The following is a 21,159-nucleotide window of genomic DNA, read 5'->3' on the forward strand; positions in this document are numbered from 1 at the left end:
GCCCGCCGGGCCCCGCATCCCGCTCGGCCAATGGGGGCGGCGCGGCGGCGGCACGTGACGCGGCGGGCCGGGACCTGCTGCTTCCCCCGCGCAGAGGGATGCGGGCGGCAGAGCGGGGCAGGCGGCGGCGGCGGCGGCTGCGCGGCGGCGGCCCCTCCGCGCCCTCCCCCCGCTCCCCGCCGCCCGGCCCCTATGGCAGCCGCTCCCCGCCCCGCCGCCGCCCGCACCCCCGCGCCGCCCCGCCGGGCTCCGCCGCTCGCCCCAGCGTCGCGCCCGCGCTCGGCCGCCGCTCGCTGACCCGCTGCCGCCGCCGGCCGGGGCCCCGGGATGCCCAGCGGCTCCGCCGCCCGTCCCTGCCGCCCGCCGCGCCGCCCGGGGGGCACGCCGCCGCCGCCGGAGAGTTGAGTTAGGAAGTCATGGTGCCCTGGGAGCCCTCCCCGCCCCGGCAGTGCGGCGGCGGCTGGACGCTCTGCGACTGCTGCTGCTGGCTGCTGCTGCCCGCCGTGCTGCTCGTCCTCGCCCGCCCCGACAAGCTGGCGGCCTTCCCTACCTCCTTAAGCGACTGCCAGACGCCCACCGGCTGGAACTGCTCCGGTAAGCACCGGAGCACCCCGCGCTCGGCCCCGCCGAGCGCCCTGGCAGCCCCGCCGTGCCCCGCCGGGCGCTCGAAGTTGCGCGGACGAGCCTGGGGGAGGCAACTTCAGAGGGCGATGCCGCGTCCCGCTGAATGCACGGCAACAGAGAACGCTAAAAGTCCCGGGCGTCGGGGCTCGCCGCCGTTCCCGGCGCGGCCGCAGCCCCCGGGCGCCCCGCTGCCCCCCGCTCCGCGGGGCCGGGCGCGGCAGCCGCGCCCTCCGCCGGTGCGCAGCGCCGCGGCTGCGGGCGGCTCCCCGCGGCAGGGCTCTCCGGCCCCGCCGGAGCGCAACTCCGCGCTTAAACGGGGCAGTTCGGCGTGTGGCTGCGGGAGAGGGGCAGCGGGGAGACGGGCCGTGTGCGCGCATCCTGCGGGCGGCTGTTTCCGTGCGCAACGGATTTGAGAGCGGATCGGGGTACGGACGCCGCGACACCGGCAACCCGGTGCCTGTTCCTTGAAGGCGGACTGACCTTTATAATGAGTTTCCTATGTAGGTCAGCAGCCGGCCCTTCTCTGATACGTAAAGTCATTCTGAAATTAGACTGTAATAGCCTTCTAAAGGAAAGAGCATTATTTGGGGTGATGCATATATCGCACATAATATGTTAGATCGGGGGGGAGTTTCCACTGTAAGCTCTTCATTTTAAACATGTAGCGATATGGTTAAGAGCGCTCAGATGTTTTTAAAAAAATCGATGGATTTAGATCTTAATGGGTTTGGAGTCTGATATAGCTGTTTTGTTTAATACCTTGCTGAACGCTGTTGGAGTGGGAAGTCAGCTAGCGAAATCTGAAATTCACGCTTGTATTCGTGAACTGAATCTTCAGTCAGATCTGTTGGTTTTTTCCTGGAGACAATGAAGGCAAGGAGCTAGGTTCACTCAGCGGCTTGTGGGGAACCTGGCACTTCTCCTGTTAACTTAGAGGTGATCAATCTTCATTGGGATCAGGCAGACCATCACGGAAAACACACAGCCTGTTTGTCTTTATTACTGGGGGCTTTGTTGCATCATGGGCTGGAGAAATTCCAATTTGGACTTTTGTCCAACAGATTTGCGATCAGATGGGGATAAGTTGATGACATTTCCAACCCAGGGCCATGAAATAGCATAATTACAGGTGACTTTTGAGGAAACCGAGTCTGTGAAATAGAAGAAAGTGTGTGAGGTAGTGGGGAATAAGGACTAAGAGAAAGACCGAGGAAGAAACAAGAGAAAAAGTGGAAAACAGGACAGGGAAGGACAAAAGAAAATCTTGACTCTTTCGTTTCATCAACAAGGTTATTGTGCTGTGTGCATTAAAATGCAATCATCCCATTTTGTTCCTCTTGCTAGACCAAAGCTGACATCTTTTTTTTTTTTTTCCCCCCCTTTTTATATTTGAGGTTTCGATGATAGAGAAAATGATCTCTTTCTCTGCGACACCAATACCTGTAAATTTGATGGGGAGTGTTTAAGGATTGGAGACAGTGTGACTTGTGTCTGTCAGTTCAAGGTAAGAAGATTGATATTTTGTTCTCTAATTCACTAATGAGAATACAAATCAAGGATCTCCCTTTATAACCTATCACTTGGCAATTTATTTCTCTATGTGCAGAGGAGTTAGAGGGAAAACCTGGCAGCACGTATAAAAGCTGGCAGGAGAACCAACTGGTGTCAAGAAGCCATAAGTTTCTCTGGGAAAATGCAGATGCTGTGGCTTTAAACGTCCCTTCGGGTCTGCAGTTTCAGGTTGTGCGTTTCTGATTTTTCATCTCTGCCCTTTTAACAAGGATTTAGAGTCCTTTCTAAATTCATTGCTGATACAGATCATGGCTTATTGTATTCGGAGTTCTGATCTAGTTAAAGAAATGGATCTGTAATGTGCTTATGCAATATTTTCAGGAAGGGCTGCATAGTGACAATGCTTCTGCCTGTTTATCTGCCCAGCTGATCAGATTAAGGAGCAATCCCTCTGTTCCAAAATCATGAACTTCCTTTAGGTTTTATATAGTTTTAGGGGGGGCTATTACTGAGCAGTAGGGGTTTTTCCTTCTGTTTCTTCTCTCCCTCTTGCAGCTACATCTAAACCTCAGGCATTCTCAAAGTCAGACAATTTCATTATGAAATTTAATATGTTTTAGCCAACTCACAAAACAGCTGTGCTTTACATAATGACCTGAATAAAAATTGAACAAATTAAAGGAGTTTTAAGCATGTATCAGCACGTGTTGTATGTACGTTTATGCCCCTGTGGTTTCCTGCTTTTTAACGTGGATCTGTGAAGTTGTGCAACTTGTAACGCTGAGTTGAATGTTTACAGTAGAGCAGGCCAAATAGTGCACAGTTCAAGATCGTGCACATCTGTAATGATTAATTTATTATTGAGCTTTGATAGACTATTCGCTTTGAAGCATGACAAGGATCGTTTATATTTCTAGAGCCAAATGTGTCTTCAGAGAAAAAACCCAAGTGATAAATTCCTTCATTTAAAACAAAGAAGAAATTTTCTGTAATAAGAACAAGACAGTTGTTTGCTGAGGTGCTTGTGTTTCCCATGTTGGGAGACAATTCATATTGACCATGGGTTTTTTTACTTCCATTTCTAGTTTGCACGCAATCAGAAATTCAATGTGAGAATGCTGTTTTGAGCATTTGCCTTGGCTCAGCATGTGCAGTGATTTAAGGGTTGGTCTGTTTTCTCTTTCTAAGAAAAACCTGTAATGCAGTGAAACATCTGTGACTTGTCCCATTGCCTGGTGGTAAGCTAGGGCAGGTGTTGTGTCACGAGCATTGGGAACTTAGAGCAGCCACAGAGAGCGCCTGGGTCTTGTCTTTGGTCCCAGTTTGGTGTTGCCATTTGGCATAAAGCAGTGGACTCATAGCCCAGAAGGAGCTAACTCAGACGTTGCTATCGGCAGGGAAGAAGGCATTGGGAGCGCTGTGTTCCCGAGGCAGGATGCTGGTCCCTGGTGATTCAGGGTAAATGAAGCTAAGTAAACCTCTCTGGGCTGTGTTGTCTCCTCTTTGAGAGGTGTACGCTATATATACGCTGAGTTTAACAGTTCTTTAGGGGGCAGTTGAAACAGATTTAAGGAAATCAGATAATTGGTATATGAATATGTAAATGAGATCAAAAGAATGAGTTGGGCAATTGTGGGCCTGATCACTAGTAAATGGGTTGAAATCAGCAATAATCTTTGGTTTCAGTGGCCTTTGGACCAGGCCCTGTAAACACTCCTGATTTGAGCCGGCCGTGGAGCCGCAGGGCTGACTGTGACCTTGGAGGACAAATTACCTGTGGCTGACCCTGTGCCAGCCCTGCGAAGGGCAGCGTGGTCCCAGGGGCTTCTGTAGTCAAACGCGTCCGCTTTGATACAGGCAGAGCTTGGGGGGATGTTAGCTTCTCTTGTAACATCAGTGGACAACGTGACAAGCCAAAAAGATATGCCACCAGAGCTGAAAATTAATTTCTAGTGCGGTATCTGAGGCTGGCCAAGTAAGGCAGAACCGGCCAGGTAATTTATGTCAGGAGTTAAGGGGGTCCTCCATCAGAATTCAGGTCCCCCGTTTTGGTGACAGCTCTCTGGGGTGATAGTGAGCAAATCAATAGCAGACTCCTCATCACTATAATTACTTTTCATGTTTTCTCCAGAATTTGCCAGGGGCTTTAACTGCAGCTTGAGAGAATAGACAAGGACAGAAAGCTAATTTTGCCTCCGTACTGTTGAAAAGTCCTGGGCTGGCCAGCCTGTGTCTTGAGGGGCTGGGGGAGGCAGAAGTGGGGAGCAGGGCTGCTGCAATCTTGGTTTGGGCTTTTTCAAACCAGAATCACAGATATATCATGTCTGTCCAAGTGGAGTTAAAATTAATTTATTTTTATTTGAAAGGGTGAATATGATCAGACTGCTCTGGAACACCTGAGTTAGGCTTCCATCCCTGGAGAGCTAGCAGGCGTGCTAAAAAAGGGGTTCATATTGTTGGCTCTCTTGTTGTACTCTACTGCAAAATTATAGCCCATTCATCGACTCCTCACGGTGAGACATGTGTTGCATTGGAAAACACCGTGTCCTGCTCTGATCAGTAAATGCAGACCCGTCCCCTGCTCAGGGCAAGCCCAGACCTTGGAGCCGGCAGGGAGGGAAGGCACTGGGCCAGCGCTGCCTCCAGCAGTGGGGCTGAGCGTGGGGGCAACCACCACCCCTTCCCTCCCCGCACAGAGCAAACTCAACGGGTCCACCAGAAGGTGCAGAGCTGTGCCAGCAGGCGTGTGGTTGGAGACGTGGCTCGCTGGGGTCTGTACCCCTGTCTGCCCAAAGCCATAGGTCTGGCAGCCTGGCTTCTCTTCCCTCTTAGATTTCATGAACGTATCCAAAAATATACCAAGGTAGTTCCATCAATGTTGCATGTCTTTTCTCTTTAGTCACCAAGACTGGACATTCACTGTTTTTTTCCTGAGGAAGGAGTCCTGTTTTTGTGCATGTTGAATCCCTTACGTGCTTCAATGTTTGTGGAGCTGGAACATCACCTGGCCAACTTGCAGCTTTATATTTCCGGAATATATTTTCGCGGTACTTGGTTCAAGACGTAGGTGGCATTTTGGGAGTACTTAATCCATGAGAGTAGGAGAAGGTCAAACTTTTAACAGTGTTACCAGGAGGAGGAGTTACACAAGTTATCATTTTTTTTTTAGAAAACAAACCTTACGCTTTCAGTGCCCAGCACTGACCCCAACGCTTGCAAAGCTGGTTTGTCCCTGGCTGTGGGTGCTCGAGGCTGCTGGTGCTGACGAAGGCAGCCTTCGACTGATACTTGGCTGAATTGAATATGTCCGTTTCCCTGCTCTACAGCTGTATTTTAAAAACGTGCATGTGTAAGAGACAAGTGGACGGTATGGCACTATGCTGCTGCATTTAGTGGGAGTTTTGACATGGATTTCCCTGAGTGCTTGATCAGTCCTTACTTGAGGGATGGAGAATCATTCTCACATCTAGGACTTGGTCTATTGAGCCTAAACCAATGCCAAAAATGTGTCACTAGACTGAGGAAACTGTCTAATATTCTCCAGTACTAGCAAGAAGTATTTTATGACGGTGAAGAGCTGCGAGTACTGGATTCAGCGTGGTCAAGTACAAGAGTCTAGCTCCAGTGGGTTAGGAGTAACCTGGTGACTAACTTCACAACCTTCTCATCGGTGGTCTTGTTTTCTTTCCCGGGTAACTTCCACTACAGTTTCCTGGTGGCTTTCAGAGCCATCGCAGCTCAAAGCCAAGGCAGGATCCATCTGGGAGATCTCACTTCTTTTGTTCCTTGTGGCTTTTCCATCCGAATACTAGTTGTCCAAAGGCGGTGGTGGGAAGAGTGGGCAGCAGATGAAGAAATACATCTTTGACCAGCACAGTTTGTGAAAGAAAAGGCTGCATCACCTGTGCTCATCATGGAGTACCCTCTACCTCTGCTGGCTGAAGCCAAGCTTGAGTGTGGCAGGAGCCACAGGAGAGATGGGGAAACTTCTGCAGGACAGTTAATCCTTCCTGAAGCCCTGGTGTCTCTCAAATGCATTTTAAAATTGCCAAGCTTTGGAAGAAGTTCCAGCCTAGCTCATAACAGCTCTGTCACTCGTTTCTGTGGAGCAGGATTTCACTCTTGATGCTGTATACTGTTAATGTAGGGCCGTCTGGCCTTTCAGATTTGCAGCTGAGTCAGTGTAAAAGATCGTCTCTTGCTCTGGGCAAAACCAGCAGAGAGTTTGCCACTGTGTTTCTTGGGAAACAGGATCCAACATTGTTTCTACGTATTACGGGGCCTGTTGAGATACTTGGGCCAAATTCTGCATGGATTGTTCTGGCAAAAAGTCCCATGGGTGACAAGCAGATAGTATGACTAAAGCAAGCATGATTGATCCTTCATGCTTTAAAAAATTTGCATGATTGTCTTAATTGTCCTGGTTAAGTATTCCAGATCAGTCTCCAGCAATTGCTGTTGAGCTTCTGGATGAAGTTGGCATTTTCTGTTTGAAACATTGCTCAGATTTGGAACATGATGGTGAAAATAGCGTAGAAATACTTTTTAATCAACCGTTTAAAATCCCTGTGTGGAGGAGCCCTTCGTTAGGAGCGGAAGGAGAGGATTTCTACTGTTGTGGCTGCTAGTTTTCTTTCTTGTTCCAAGGGAAGAGATCGCTGGGGGTGGGCAGCAGCTTGGGAAGATTTAAGAAAATACAATGCGTAAGGAAAATGTCATTTGATTTGGCCCAATCAAAATGTCACTCTGACCAACTAGAATAATTTCTTGGCAGCTGCTCTTTGTGGAGGCCTGCAATTAATGCAATCTATGCTATTGTATGTGTTAATCACTTCTGTAGTCATTCACTTTGAAGCATATTTGATGTTTATACCCCTGGAATTTCAGTTCTGCATTTTACATTGTGCCTGACGAACACACCTCAGACACTTTGTGGCATAATACAGCTAAATAGGAAGTATGATTTCTTTTTAATTTTTACTTGGATTTAAGCAGAGGTGAGAATTTGTAAATAATAATTGTGATCATTCCATTTGTTATAATTAAACAATGAGGCATACCAGGAGTACAGTAATCACGAGATAATCATATCCCTGGTATAATTACTGTGTACAAGGTACATCCAAGTATTTCTAAGCCTCAGAGTGTGATTATCTTGTGATAACTGCACCCGGTAGGTTGCCCGGTTTTCAATATAAAATGGAATTATTTTCATCAAAATGAACAAGAGAGGGCAAAGCAGTCTTTCAGTGGTAGTTTCAGTTCGGTAGAACAAAGCAGGTAGTTTGCAGAGCTGAGCAGGAGTTTGAGCGAAGGAGGGCTACGTGGTGTGAGTAAGTTCTGCGCTCCTGGGCGGTGCGCGGGCTGAGCTGGCTGCGGAGAGCTTGGACCTTCACAGAGCATCCTGGCCGCAGCTCGCTGGGAACAGGGATGTCTCTGCAGAAAGAGGGTTTTGATCATCGGTCTCTCAGAAATAATTTCCCTCTGTCCAGTCAGTTCTAATTATAGCTAAGTACTTAAATAGAGAGTTTTACACACACAGGTGGACACTTCAGTGTATGCGAACGACTGTCTCTGTAGCAGTGAGGGTGTGTATGTGCAGGAGGAGCGGAAAAGCAAGCCCGTTCGTTACAGTTTGTCTGTAGCCATCCAGTGGAAACACATGAGCCGCTATTGCCGGTGCGAAGAGCTGCTTGCCTTGCCCATATTCCTTCCCCGGGAATGCCCCCACCTCGTTCTCGCAGGGAGAGGCCTCTCTGGGGGCACTTGCTGAACACTTTGCCCATTCAGGTTATCTTTTCCCTAACCTGTTCAAGCCTGGTTTATGGTCCTCTGCCTTTTGTCTTTTCAAAAATCCCTCCCTCCCTCTCCCCCAGTAGCTGTAAAGGTGAAGAGGAGGGTCAGTGTTTCCCTCTCTGTTGTTTTCCCAGGGTTTTAATACTGGAAGGGGGCGGGGGGGGGGGGGAGGGCACCCAAATGGATGCTGTGCCACCCCGCTTGTGTGACTAACGCTGCTGCTCTCTGTCTGTTCCCATCAGTGTAACAATGACTACGTGCCCGTGTGCGGCTCCAACGGCGACACCTACCAGAACGAATGCTACTTGAAACAGGCTGCTTGCAAGCAGCAGAGCGAAATACTCCTGGTGTCCGAAGGATCGTGTGCGACTGGTACGTATAACGCACTCCAGGCTGCTTGCGGACCTTGCCGTGCCCCTCAATAAAATAACCTGTGGATGGCAAAAGCTGTTTGAATCCCTGCTTTGAATTCCTTACGGGTTAATTCTTTGCAGTCTTAGGCATGAGAAGTTATGCCATCCTTCCCTTTTAAGTAACTAACTTAATATAGGCTCATAGTCTATGATACAGTATACCCTTGACACTGTTTTGAAGAGTGCAGCACAGAAGTTGATTTCTTTTTTTAATACCTATCTTGTGCTCTTAATCATCCTATGCGCTGCGTACACTTCTGAGCTGTTACGACAAGTAACTGAAAGCAGATTAAATGAGCAGATGTCTGATAAATGGGCATCTGGATTACCACAAACCTCTCCATAATCTGGAGAGATAGAACTGGAGCATTATTGCCTGCAGTCCAGTTTCTTAGGTTTTTTCCTTATGCATGTAGGGCCAGATTCCCAGCTGGTATGATTCAACAGACCGCTGGTTGTAATGAGCCCTGCCAGTTTGTACCAGCTGAAGATTTGGCCCAAAACACACTTAACGAACAAGTCTGTGCCACAGGTTTTTTTTCTGGACTTGTTGGAAGAATTCATTAAAGAGCATATGTGAAAAATGACTGGCATTTGAGACATCTTTGCTTAACTCTGAGCCTCGTGAGCTATTTGTATCTCTGCTTTTATGAAACAGCTAGAAAGGTGAATGAGCAAAATCAGTCAGGAAAACTGAGTTGCTTATGTGCAGGAGTTCTTGATGTTTTTCTTTTGTGCTCGGTATCTGTTAGAGGTGGGCAGTGAAGTTAACTTGAAAAGAGCAGGAGGAGTAAGTCTTTGTTCTTGAGAGAGTTCTTTAAACTTAAAGCAGAATTTTTTCCTGGCTGAGGATGGAGGAGTCAATAAAAAGTGCGTTAGACAAACTTTTTGCAGTGCTGTAATTTTGTGTGTTGTACACCTGAAAGAAAATAAACTTCCTTCCCTGGAAATGTTGTTCTTCTCTGAAGCTGTTACCTGACAATTTTCAAGAGGAAAAAAACACATGCTGCAATTTTTTTGTCTATAAATTGGTATTAAACGGAGCTCAGGCTGACAAAGCCTATTGTGGCGTAGGATTTTTTCAACTTAGTAAATTCTCTCAGCACAGCAACTGGTCTTTTTTGGTTCAAACTTTTTGATTAAAGGGATAATTTTAGTGCATTGCTACATCTTTTCTTAAAATTGCCTGCCTACTGGCAATGGCCGTGTTGGAAGCATTCTCTCTGAAACACATTGTGGATTTCAGAAACAGAGAAGGAAGAAAAAAAAAGGGCTTTCCTGAAGTCTTGATCATTTGGCCTATTTTTCCTTCTCCCGAGGAAGAGGCTCAGCAGAGAAGGGAGCAGCCGTGTACCTCGGGTTTTCCCCGTGGGATGGGGCAGAGAGAGGGTGCGCAGGACCCCCAGCAGAGACCTGGGCTGCTGGGAGGTCCGGCAGCGAGCAGCCCTCCTGGCCGTGACCGGCAGGGGTCTGGGCATCGACGGGTAAGGACGGGAGGAGAGACACGAGGTCTTTTTCCTCCAAAGAGCCAGAGAATATGGTAGTTAATGGCAGGAGGCAGGTGATAGCAGGCGTTCATTTCTTTCTCTATGCTGGGGAGACCTGGCACACCTGGAAAGCGGTGCTGCCCAGAGCCATGAGGGCATTGTAATGAAGACACCTTTCTTTCCTCTCTCCTCAGTAGCTCATTTGGGAAGGAGCATCAGGACAGAAGATCAGATCAGGAGAATGCAGGAGATGGTCACTAGGAAAACACCATTAATTTCTGTTCTCTTTTCCAGCCCCCTTTTGCATCTGTCCTATGCATCTTGCTGTGTAAATCTACCATTTTAATCCATTCTTGTGACAGGCTTATTTAAATACAGGTTTTCTTTTTTTTTAACTGTGAGCAATGATGGCATGTACAAGCCAGTTCAGATCCACCAGACCTTGCTGTCAGTAAATTAGATCTAACAGTTCATAGGGTAATTGGATCCCAAAGCAGCCTTTCCCAACTCTTTCTATTAATCCTGATGCTGATAAATGGATAACCCGTCCACTAAGGGTGAGGATGGGATGACAACCTCCCTCCCTTTCCTGAAAAAAACCCTCCTCTTATGGATTATTTCTGTGCTTTGCCTTGCTTAAAAAGTTTCGTAATGAAGCTCCGGGCTTGGCAATTTCGTGATGTTGCACTTTCTAAACTTGTGACTCTCATCATTCCAGCCAACAAAAAACATCGAGCAGAGGAAAAATAAAGATAAAGCACTCAATTTTGTAACTCAGCAACAACCTTGAGGAAAAATGGCATTTTAATCATTTATCTGAAAACTTTGAATAATAATAATTTCAATGGTTTATTCTGACTAGTTATGATCTGCTGAGATGTCACTGTTTTGTAAAGATAATGACATGAATTTCCAATTGGTCTGGCCTCAAACAAATGGGTTTAAAAAAATTCTCTTTGATGGTGAGGGTTTAGCAGTGGCCAAGTGAAGTAACTTTGCACGACTGTTGGGAACAAAGCTTTATCAGTCCCACTACAACAAAACGAGGCAGAGGCTTATTAGGACGTTACAGCACTCCAGGGCTTACATTATTTTGGTCTGATACAGAGACTTTAAAGAAAAAGAGTTGAGACATGAGAAAGATGGCTTGAGTGAACTACGTTCAGATTAGATCTCTATAATTTAGCCAGGGATGACATCAAACGTAAGGTACACTGTAATACACTTAACTGAACAGTCTTGCTTCGCATGCTTACAGGACATACTGTAGCACATGAATATAAATTTCTTTCTGTTCTTTTCTCAGATGCCGGCTCAGGATCTGGGGATGGAGGTAAGAGCTATCTTTTAATATCTGTGTGCTTATGTGTACACACATTGTCTTTCACAATTTCAGATTGTAAGTGGATATGCTTTGCAATTTAGTTCTTACACCACGTATTGTCTTCCGTTTAGCTTTTTCTCTGAAAAAAGTGACATTTTGCATTTTAGTCAAGTTGGAACCTAATAATGACATGCTGTTTTCTAGGGAAATTCAGAAAGCTGTGTTACTTCTAATAGGACTTGGAATTATTCATAGGTTGTGGTAGGAGCTCTATCTCCATCTACTGTTACAGTTGTGCTCATTTGTTTTATGTTTAGATTAATATTTCTTTTGTTTTTAAAACATGAGCCAAACCCTTGGCTCTTCCTCACTGGAGGATTCAAGCCAAATATTTTGTGGTAACGGAGAGCATTCTTTCACAGATATGAAGAAATGTCACAGGGAAAGAACTATGTTTTTATAAGAACAGCAGCAGCAAAAATGAACGTGGAAATAGTCCAAACCCTTTGCTGCATACAGGGGATACTGTAAAATTTAGGCAAACTTGCATTTAAGTTGGGGGTTGTTTTTTTTTTATTTCTTAGGTGCAGTCATTATGGATTTGCTTGTTTAATACTGGTCCTAGGGTTTGTGACCGAGCCTTCTTGGAAGTATGGGTGTTGGGTCTGGGTGGTGCCCTGCCTCAGGGCAGGGAACGTGACTTTTGGGAGCTGCTTGTATGGTGGGGCGGGTGGGTCAGGCTGCTCTGGGGGCTGGGAGGGACAGGGCTAGTTTGAGTGGCTATGGAAGGTTGTCCTTAAGAGTTACCCTCATTTCTGGCCAAGCCCCCTGAGTAAGCTCTAGGAGCCCCATGGCAGGGGAAGGGCAAGGTCAGTATCAGGCTGGGGTGCTGCTGGGCTCCTCCGGCTGGGGCAGCCACCAGGAGCTGAGCCACATACGCTTTCTGCATGAGACACAGACAGCAGGTCTGGGCTCTTACCCAGTTTTATGGCTGCTCCTGGCTGGATTCAGGTTTTTCAAATTCAGTCCCATTATTTGGCAAAATAACACCGAGTCCTCGTGTAGTTTTGGTAACCAGTATATTAGAGAGCACAATCTGTAGGTACAGTATTATTTTTACTTATGAAGTGGTCAACAACATGAGCATGAGGCACTTGCAAGGGACCTAATTTTCTGCTATTGGGCTCAGGCTGTTTTCTGGAAATCAGGACACACTAAGATGCTTCAAATCTGGCTCCCAACCTAAAATATTGCTATTTGTTTTCAAAAGTTTTGTCCAGCTATTCCTATTTTACTCTGATGTCTTTTTAAATTGTATTTTTAAACTGCTAGACCAAAGAAATTCCTTATTCAGTGCTTAACCAAAATCTACAATTTCATTTGTATTTATGATAGGGTTTTCACCCATAGGGTTAATAAATCAGTTTTCAAATTAAAAAAGTTGTGCAAAATTCATCATTTCCTTGGTGTGTACCAAGGAAAACAGATAAGATTCCCAGTTTGTTTTATAACTGAGGGAGGTGGGGAAACAAACTTGGCCACTTTCTAAAAGTAATGAATTCCATGCTGGAAAAGGATAGGAATTTAAAAGCATGATTTCCAAACAGTTTCATTTTAAAAGCTGAGGTTTACAAAAGGCGAGCAGAACAGGGCCTTGGGGACTGACTGGGCAGATAGTAAGGAAGCAGATTTGTGAAGGAACCAGGTTGGTGCATGTGTTTAAAGGTCTACAAAGCTGCCTTGTATTATTCAAGATTTAGTAGGCAGCTATGGCTGTTCTTAAAGTACAAAAGTATATTTATGTGCCCTAAGAAGATAAATCCAGCCAAGTAAATGTTGTCACTACATCATGCTTTACTAGACACGGTCTTGTTGTAAAAGCTGTAATAAATTTTGGATGTCATTGCAGTAAGTCTTGTAAAATCCACTTCAACAATCATGAGTGGGATGTTTTTCTATGAGAAGCTTGAGGTCTTAGGCAATCTTGTGTGTTTTCTGTTTTTATGAAAGTTTTCCTTTCATACGCTTCTTCAAGCAGTTTTGGTTAGCAAACCGCTTGCCAGAGGGACCCTCCCAGCTGGCCGTACCTCTGCCTAAATCAGCAGAATGGTGCTGTGCTGGATGCTGTAGGTGTCAGAGGTGCTGGGTATGTCTGCAGCGAGGTACCTGAGATATCTCGGATGCCGGGAGCCCTTAGGAACAGCCATTCTTTTGCTGATTTGCCTCATTTTGTGTTGCTGACGGAGTGCCCGCAGGACACAGGCTAGCACAACGCTTCGGCATGACTGTTTGCTCTATATTGTGTGTATATATGTTGTGTTTTTCAGAGCTGGCAGACTTTCTGGCAAGGTTCAGGTTTGTGCGACTGTTGCGCTCTGTCTTTGGGAGGTTCTTTGCAGCCAGGGAGACCCAGGCTGGGAGCCCTGGGGGACTGCTGTGGGACGGGCAGGCTGAGCAACGCCTCCTGGGCACGGATTGGGAGTCTCTGGTTAAAAAGACAAAGAGTGGATGGACTCCTACTTGAAGGCACCTATAAGGGCTGATACTTCAGTCTGAATTGCTGAGGACTGTCCTTAGCAGGCATCTCTGCCTTTCAGAACTTGAAGGTAGAAAAGGATGTTGCTTCTTACCGGAGCCCCTCCATGTTATTCCCATGGGTTCCCGTAGTTGTTTTGTGTATCGCTCCACAAGCTGTGAGATGAGGGAAGCAGCTTTTCAACAGAGTTGTATCTCATGGTTTGATTTCTTTGGTCTGATAAGGTACGCATCTCATAGGGAATTAATTCAAATTGCAAACTAGTAGAGGACATCATGTTTTTCTGGTTCTTGGAACATAGCAAGTTTCTTGCTCTGAGGTGGTTTCCCCCATGACTGGTAGCAGTTCAGCTCTCAGTACTGTTTCTCCCTCAGTGGAGCTCTTGTCAAGTGAAATTATAGAATCATTTAGGTTGGAAAAGACCTTTAAGATCATCAAGTCCAACTGTAAACCTAACACTGTCAACTGGTTGATGCTTCAGAAATTGCTGGAAAGGGGTTGGTGCAATGGACAGATGTACACAAACTCACCGTGTGGTCAGGCAAGCCTCATTTTCTCAGGAAATTGGATAGAGCAGGAACAGTATAGCCAGAGGCAGTGTTTTGCCTGCCACGTTTTTCTTCTGTGCATTCCTACCTGGGTTTGCAGAGAAGTCGTCTTAATTTATTATTTAGGATTTGGGATTTTCTGCTTTGCTGTCAGAGATGCTGGGATCAGAAAGGTCCCAGCTTCTTAGCACTTCAATGATCTTGAGGGCTTTCCGGAGGTGATTTAATCCTTCTTTATGCAGCACTAGCGTACAAAAGTCCTCTTATTTATAAAGTGATGGGGGAATCTTAATCTCATTTGATTACTTCAGCAGGCACTTTTGGGGATATCCAGTAAATGGGTAAGAACAGTAGGTGTTCAAGTTTCTTACTGCGGAAGACATTTTTCCCTGTAAATGAAAACTAAAAATGCAGAATCAAGAGCCGTTTCTGTGTTTTGATTGCAGGATCTGGGAGTATGGTGTGGAATTATTTAAAAACCCATATCCCAGAAAGATGCTAATCAATGGCAGAAAGAATGAATGTGAAAGAGTTTATACAGAGAGTAATTTAAAGAGATTCCATTCATTTTCATCTACGCCATTCTCTAGACAACTGGGTTTTTTTAGAACCCAATGATTCATGTTTTGGTCTTGAGCAGCTTCATAATGAATTCTTGCTCGTTTCCTAGCTTCCTTCAAAGAGCGACGACTCAAGATGCAGTATTTCATTATAGCTCTTAATGTGCTAAGAACATCTCTCCTTGGTTTCTTTTTTACATTGAACACTTCTTTCCCCTCCCTGCATTATCTGTATTCTTAGCTCTGTGGATTGGCTTGCATTTCTAGTCCAATGGATTTACTGTGGGTGACTATCACACTAGGTGTTTCCGTGATCCCCAGCAGGGCAGTGCTTAAGCACCGAGATTGAATTAGTTTCAGAGCCTCATTCAATTTCCCTTCAAGTCCTGCTGACTTCAGTGGGAATTGTATGGGGCCCCTGGGTACACAGATCTTATCCTAGTTTGTTTTTTATGTTAATTCTTTATGATCTAGACTAAAGCAGAATGAAAAAATGAGTCATAATTCATCAATATCATTGTCACCATTTATTTTACAGTAGCATCTAGAGGCGCTAATTATAAGATTAGGACTCCAGTGTGGTACACCCTGATACTGTGAGGCACTTCCTCATGGTGAGGGAGAGAATAAAATCTGTGAAGCAGAGTCTGGATATCCAAGTTGGGCAAAGGCTTGAATTTGCATCACAATTCAGCGGCTGAATTGGGAATAACACATGTTGCTTCGGAGCCAAACCAGTGCTGTGCCTTTTGAACCACGCTGTTTGTCAGCAGACCCATATGTAATCCAGAAAGAATCGGCGATTATACTGTTCTTAAAGTTATTCCTAGTTTGCCACTGGTAGACACACCTGGAAATCAACAACCTTACAAGCCATGTTGTTTTTCCCCCTCTGTTTCTCTTTCTTTTTGCATGTGTATTTTAAGGATGAGAATGGCTTGTTTGTTTGTTTGTTCTTTTGGTTTATCCCTTCAGTCTTATCCAGAAAAATTGAAGTCATGCAGCTCTTTGTAGGTGCCAACATGTAGATTTAATGATAGATTTGGAATTCTGCTCTGCCTTTCCTGTTGGCTTAGAGACATGTGAGTAAACACATACATATTATACATCTGTATGGAGCAGCAGTCATCTTGACGCACTAACTCAGAGAAAATAGGGAGGAAAAAATTAACACTTTGAAGCCTAAATTATTTTTTAAGGCAAACTGTAATGCAGCACGTGTATCTTTTTTTCTTTAATCAACAGGCAAACAGCTACTTTGACCCAATTGCATTTTTACTTGTCTCCGTGCTGGTTTTGTATGACTAACTTGAATTCAGCAGCTCTGCTGCTTTTCCACCGATTTCCCTTTCTGCTTTATTACAAGGTTGATTGATGGGCAGGGCTATGCAGAACACAATGAATATTGCTGTAAACACTGTCCTAGCAATAATGCTTGAGCCAAAATACACCGTAAAACCTGGAGTGTATATTGGTTTGAATGAAGCAGTGTAAAATGCAATGCAGATAAACCACACGTACGCGCATATTCTCAATATATGGGAAAATACTGGGAGTATTCTAGTTTAACCTCTGAAAGAAAGGGAATTCATGTTTTGAGCTACAGATCCTGTCCTTTCTTTGCCTGGTTGTAACGGGTGATACAGGCTTCTCTCATGTGAATTTAGAATATCTGCTGACCCCACGTGCTATCATCAACTGCAATAAGGCAATAGGAAAGCTTCTACTCTAATTTCATTTGGGAGGTATAATTTAAAGCAGCATCAGAAGGTACAGAATCAACTATAAGCGACGTGCACTGACTCGGTAAATACCTCTGGAGGGAATGTTTAAATCTTAAATGATTGACCTGACTGTGGATGGTCAAATATACATCTCCTTTGTTAAACAGGTTTTTACCTTGTTAACCTCAGCATGGCACCGAGCCCAAACCAATAAGCTCTTTGAAAGGCTGGGTTTATTAGTTCAGGCTCTTCACTGTCCTAACGTGATTACATGACTTCTAGTTCAGGGCTGGTGCACATCTGACCTATGTAAGAGTTAGGTCAGGAAAAGGCAGTAAACGTCTCCTCATGGCCTTTAAAAATCAGGAAAGGATGAAGTTCCTATGTTTTTGTTGACTAGACAAGAAGCACTCGGGCATTCGCAAGTGCTGAACTTTTAGGCCCCCACCATGGGCATTTTGTGCTGGGTAGGAAGCATTAGCGGTTTTGGAAATCCTAGGAAGGTATGAAATGGCAGGAATACCAGCTTTTGGATTCCTCTCAGGCTCTCATTTGAGCTAAGTACTGAGCTAATCGACCCTGCCTGACTGAGATGTTCTAGCAAATCCCCACAGCTCCTGTGGACTTGAAGCTCTCCAGGGTTATATATAAAGTACCCATCTGGGAGGTACTGGTTTCGGATTCAGTTGCCTGGGTTCTGCCTATGTTTTGCTTGCTCCTTCTGCTGCTTCTGAAGTGAAAATGCAAAAATCCAATGAAAAGTGATGCGTTTTATCCCTGCGCTTGCTTTGTTATTAATGGGTCAAAGTCCTTGCTGTGTTCTTGGTGTGAATGCACAGCTCCCCTCAAGCAGACTATCGACACTGAGAAATACCATGAATTGACCCACAGTGAATGATTTGTGGCCCATTTTCAGCCATTCATGCAAAACCTGAGAAAATGGATAGAAGATGCCATAAAGATCCACAGACTTCTGTAGGCGAGAAGTAGGAATGACGTCCATTCATAGCCTCTTTCCTAAATTATCCTGTCTTTTATTGTTTCTAGCTCTTCTTTTAAGTAGTTCAGAGCTACACAAGGAGACTGTGAATGGAAGATGCTCACCTTTATCAAAAAATGCTGAGGATGCTCTGGTTTTGCTTTAAAAGTCAAAATTGCCTGTCCACATGAAATGGAGTAAAAAAATCCAAAATATGCTGTCTAATCATGTGCAATCTGTAAATCCACAAATAACTAAGTCATCAAACCAGCAAACAAATCCTATGATACTCTAGCAAACAGATTAAAAAGGGGGCATCCGATCACAAATACTTATTTATTGGTCTGTTATTGTAAACACAGCAAGAGAGAGAGAGATGTTGCGGACTAGATTTGTCTGCTACATCTCTGTAAACCTGGATTAATTTTTTCTGTGACAACTGTGGAGTCACTGGAGATTAGCCGTGATGACAGTGAGAGGTGAATCTAGCCCACTGTCGTGGCTTAACCCCAGCTGGCAGCTAAGCACCACACAGCTGCTCGCTCGCTGCCCCCTCAGCAGGATGGGGAGAACAGAATAGGAAGAGTAAAAATGAGAAAACTCATGGATTGAGATAAGAAGAGTTTAATAATTGAAATAAAATAATGATAATAAATTATAATGAAAAGGAAACTAACAAAGAGAGAGGGGAAAAAACCCAGGAAAGACAGGTGATGCCAATGAAAACAATCGCTCACCACCAACCGACCGATGCTCAGCCAGTCCCCGAGCCACGGCCCCCGACCAACCTTCCCCTAGTTTTATTGCTGAGCATGACTCCATATGGTGTGGAATATCCCTTTGGTCAGTTGGGGTCAGCTGCCCCGGCTGTGTCCCTGCCACTGACTTTGAAGTTTTCTTCTGAATGTGGATGTCGTGCACAAGTGGGGCCTGAGGCAGGCTTGGAGCGACCAGAACTTCTTCAGATCCTTGTGTATCTCTTGGTTATATATTCTGTGGTTTAGTGATTGAAGAAGCTGATTCATTATGCGCTTGCTTTGAACTGTTTTTGGCGTGACACAGGATTTTGTTAGATGCTCTCATGTGATCTTAAAAAGAACAAATGGGATGAAAACTGCCAAGTCTCTCTCAAGGTTCATGTATTCGCTTTTCTTTAACTCTTACATTTCAGACTTTAGCTGCATCTGGCAAATTTAATATATTCTGCATTGGATGTTTAAATTCCCTTTTGTCTAAGAGGCTTTCTTTCCTTTCAGAGATTGGGAAATAAAACCAGAAATTTTGCCTGCTGTCTTTGAAGGCAGTGGGAGTTCATCTTCAGGAAGGGCATGACTGATTCCCGGACACTTAGCAAACTGGAGGTTGCCACCTACTTCATGTAAATGCACATACAGGACAAGTTTAATGAGTGTGGTGCCAGCCCAAGAATGCAGAACAATTCATAATCAAATCCAGACAAGTTAAAATTTTATGGTACAGCGCTACCAGTTCTTAACTCTTTCAGCCCAGGTTTTTGAATAGAGTTATAGAAGATGCTTAGTTTTTCAGTTAAAACAAACACATAAAATGTTTTTAGTCCTTGTTGTTCAGCAGAATACTTGAATGGAAGCCCAAAATGTTCAACAATAGGGAGAACTCCGAATTACATTTTGAAAATGTCATGATTCGGTGAAGAAAGGTCAGAACTCTTCCATGATATTTCACATGATTTTTTTAATGTCTTGGACTTCTTGATCTCACTTGTTCTAGCCGCATGGGAGTTAGATAATGATGGTGCCCATTTAAACCCATTAAAAAAGCAGATACTGAAGCAGGACCCTTTTTACCTCAGCAGCTCCAAGTATCTTGCAGGCAGGAGTTTAAAGAGAGCTAGTTAAGGGACTTTAATGTTGGTTTTTGATAAGCCTGAGAACATGGGAAAGTTCTAAAAGACTGAGAGAATGTAGGTGTGTGGGTATTAAAAAGGGTAGGGGAAAAAAAATCCAGATATTTATAGTCCTGTCAATCTGACATTGATTGAGGTAAAGCAGGACATGCAGACCCGGACCTGCTTAATAAAGAAATAAATGAGAACTAATGCTGAGCAATATGGGCTGATGTAATAGAGTTTGTCAACTAATTGAAACGTTGTTTATGAAGCTACAAGTTTGCTTGATAAAGACGGCAATATTGATGTAGCGTACGTGGATGTCAGTGAAGTATTTGGCATGCCACCACATGACACTATGATCAAGGAACAAGAATCATTCAAAATTAACATGGTACACAATTAGTGGAGTAAAAACTGCCTTTCACAATGTAATTATAAGTGGATTTATCATTATTAGATGGACAGCACAGGGGTCAGCCTCATGCTATTTATTTATTTGCTGGTTTTACCAGTGACCTTGGGGGCACATACTTTCCTCATTGATCAAGTTCTCAGCAGATATAACAAGTAGTTATAGTAAGAAGTAAGAAACAAACAGTTCATTGATGCAACCCAATCTGATTTACTAGGTACACTGGTACAAGAGCAAGCCTTCTGATGTGGCCAAATGTAAAGCCACAACCACAGAACAAAGACGGGAAAGCAGAGGAGTGATGTGGAGAAGCCCTCCTGGAAACAGTGATACTACAAAGAAAGCTGGAGCCTTGGTAGTTAGTGGGCTCGTGGTGAGAGTCCTCTGTGAACAGAGGACCAAAGGCCACTGTTATCCTGGTATATTTAAGAAGCAGACTCTTGAGCAGGGGTAAGGAAGTCAAGTTACCTGCACCTTTAGCGGAGGCGGTGCCTGCAGCTCCAAAGGTATGGAGAAGCAGGGGAGAAGGCTGTGCACAGCCAAGGGTGGTGGCTGGCAAGCAGGCTTTGCCGTGAAAGCTTTGGTGCCCTTAGCTTTGTCAAGGGAAAGGAAAGGGGTGCGTAGACCATGATCAGTAAGTACCAGTGTGGGGAACACAAATGAGCAGCAGGGCTCTTTATGCTGACAGAAAAGTCTAATGAGATGCCAGGCTGGCAATTAAAGCTAGACAAACTCAGAGTAAAGTTTAGATGCGTGTTTGTAAGTGAAGGCAATAGCACATAGACATAAGTGATTAAAAGTTAGGATGCAGTAGGATTCTGCATCACTTGAGGCTTTGACACTTGGATGTCTAGTTTGCTCCACTCAAACAAGGATGAATTTGAAAGTCCGGGGCCCCTGTTGCTTGGGAGGTCACAGCAGATGCTCAGTGGACCCTTAATTCTAGGTACCATAAATCAGTTTACACATGAAATAGGCTGAGTTTAGCCTATTTTGTTCAGCAAGATTTCTGTGTTAAGCAGTCCAGAAAGGGATTGATTATGTGGATATGTTTGTTCGTTTCAAAATCTACACAAATGTTTTTTTCTCTGCCCTCTCCCATCTCATTGTGTACATTTACATATGCAGGTAATGGAAGAGGTGTGGGCTTTAGTAGCAAGTGGAAAACCTCATGCATAATTCTCTGCTAATTGCTCTCTATTTAAAAATAGGCCACACTACACTGCATTTCATCCTAAGACTTCTTTATCTTGTCTGGCATTGGATAACTTCAGCAGCTTCCGATCTTATCCAAGTCATGACAGGCCCCTTTGGGCTTCTCTCTGTCCTGCAGCGCTGCTCTGATTCCCAGTGTAATTTCTGGTCTACCCCCAG

The 21,159-nt window shown here is 44.9% G+C and overlaps 1 protein-coding gene across 1 annotated transcript in view; it reads left to right on the top strand.

Moving 5' to 3' along the window:
* Window positions 1–416: 416 nt before the first annotated feature.
* TMEFF2 (transmembrane protein with EGF like and two follistatin like domains 2) overlaps window positions 417–21,159 on the top strand; it is a 134,312-nt gene continuing 113,569 nt past the window's right edge. The window contains exons 1-4 of the mRNA XM_075153631.1: window positions 417–594; window positions 2,019–2,128; window positions 8,175–8,304; window positions 11,139–11,165. Coding sequence (XP_075009732.1) covers window positions 417–594; window positions 2,019–2,128; window positions 8,175–8,304; window positions 11,139–11,165 — 445 coding nt within the window. The remainder of the gene's footprint in view (window positions 595–2,018; window positions 2,129–8,174; window positions 8,305–11,138; window positions 11,166–21,159) is intronic.

This window comes from Calonectris borealis, chromosome 6 (genome assembly GCF_964195595.1).
Source record: "Calonectris borealis chromosome 6, bCalBor7.hap1.2, whole genome shotgun sequence".
Classification (NCBI taxonomy): Eukaryota; Metazoa; Chordata; class Aves; order Procellariiformes; family Procellariidae; genus Calonectris; species Calonectris borealis.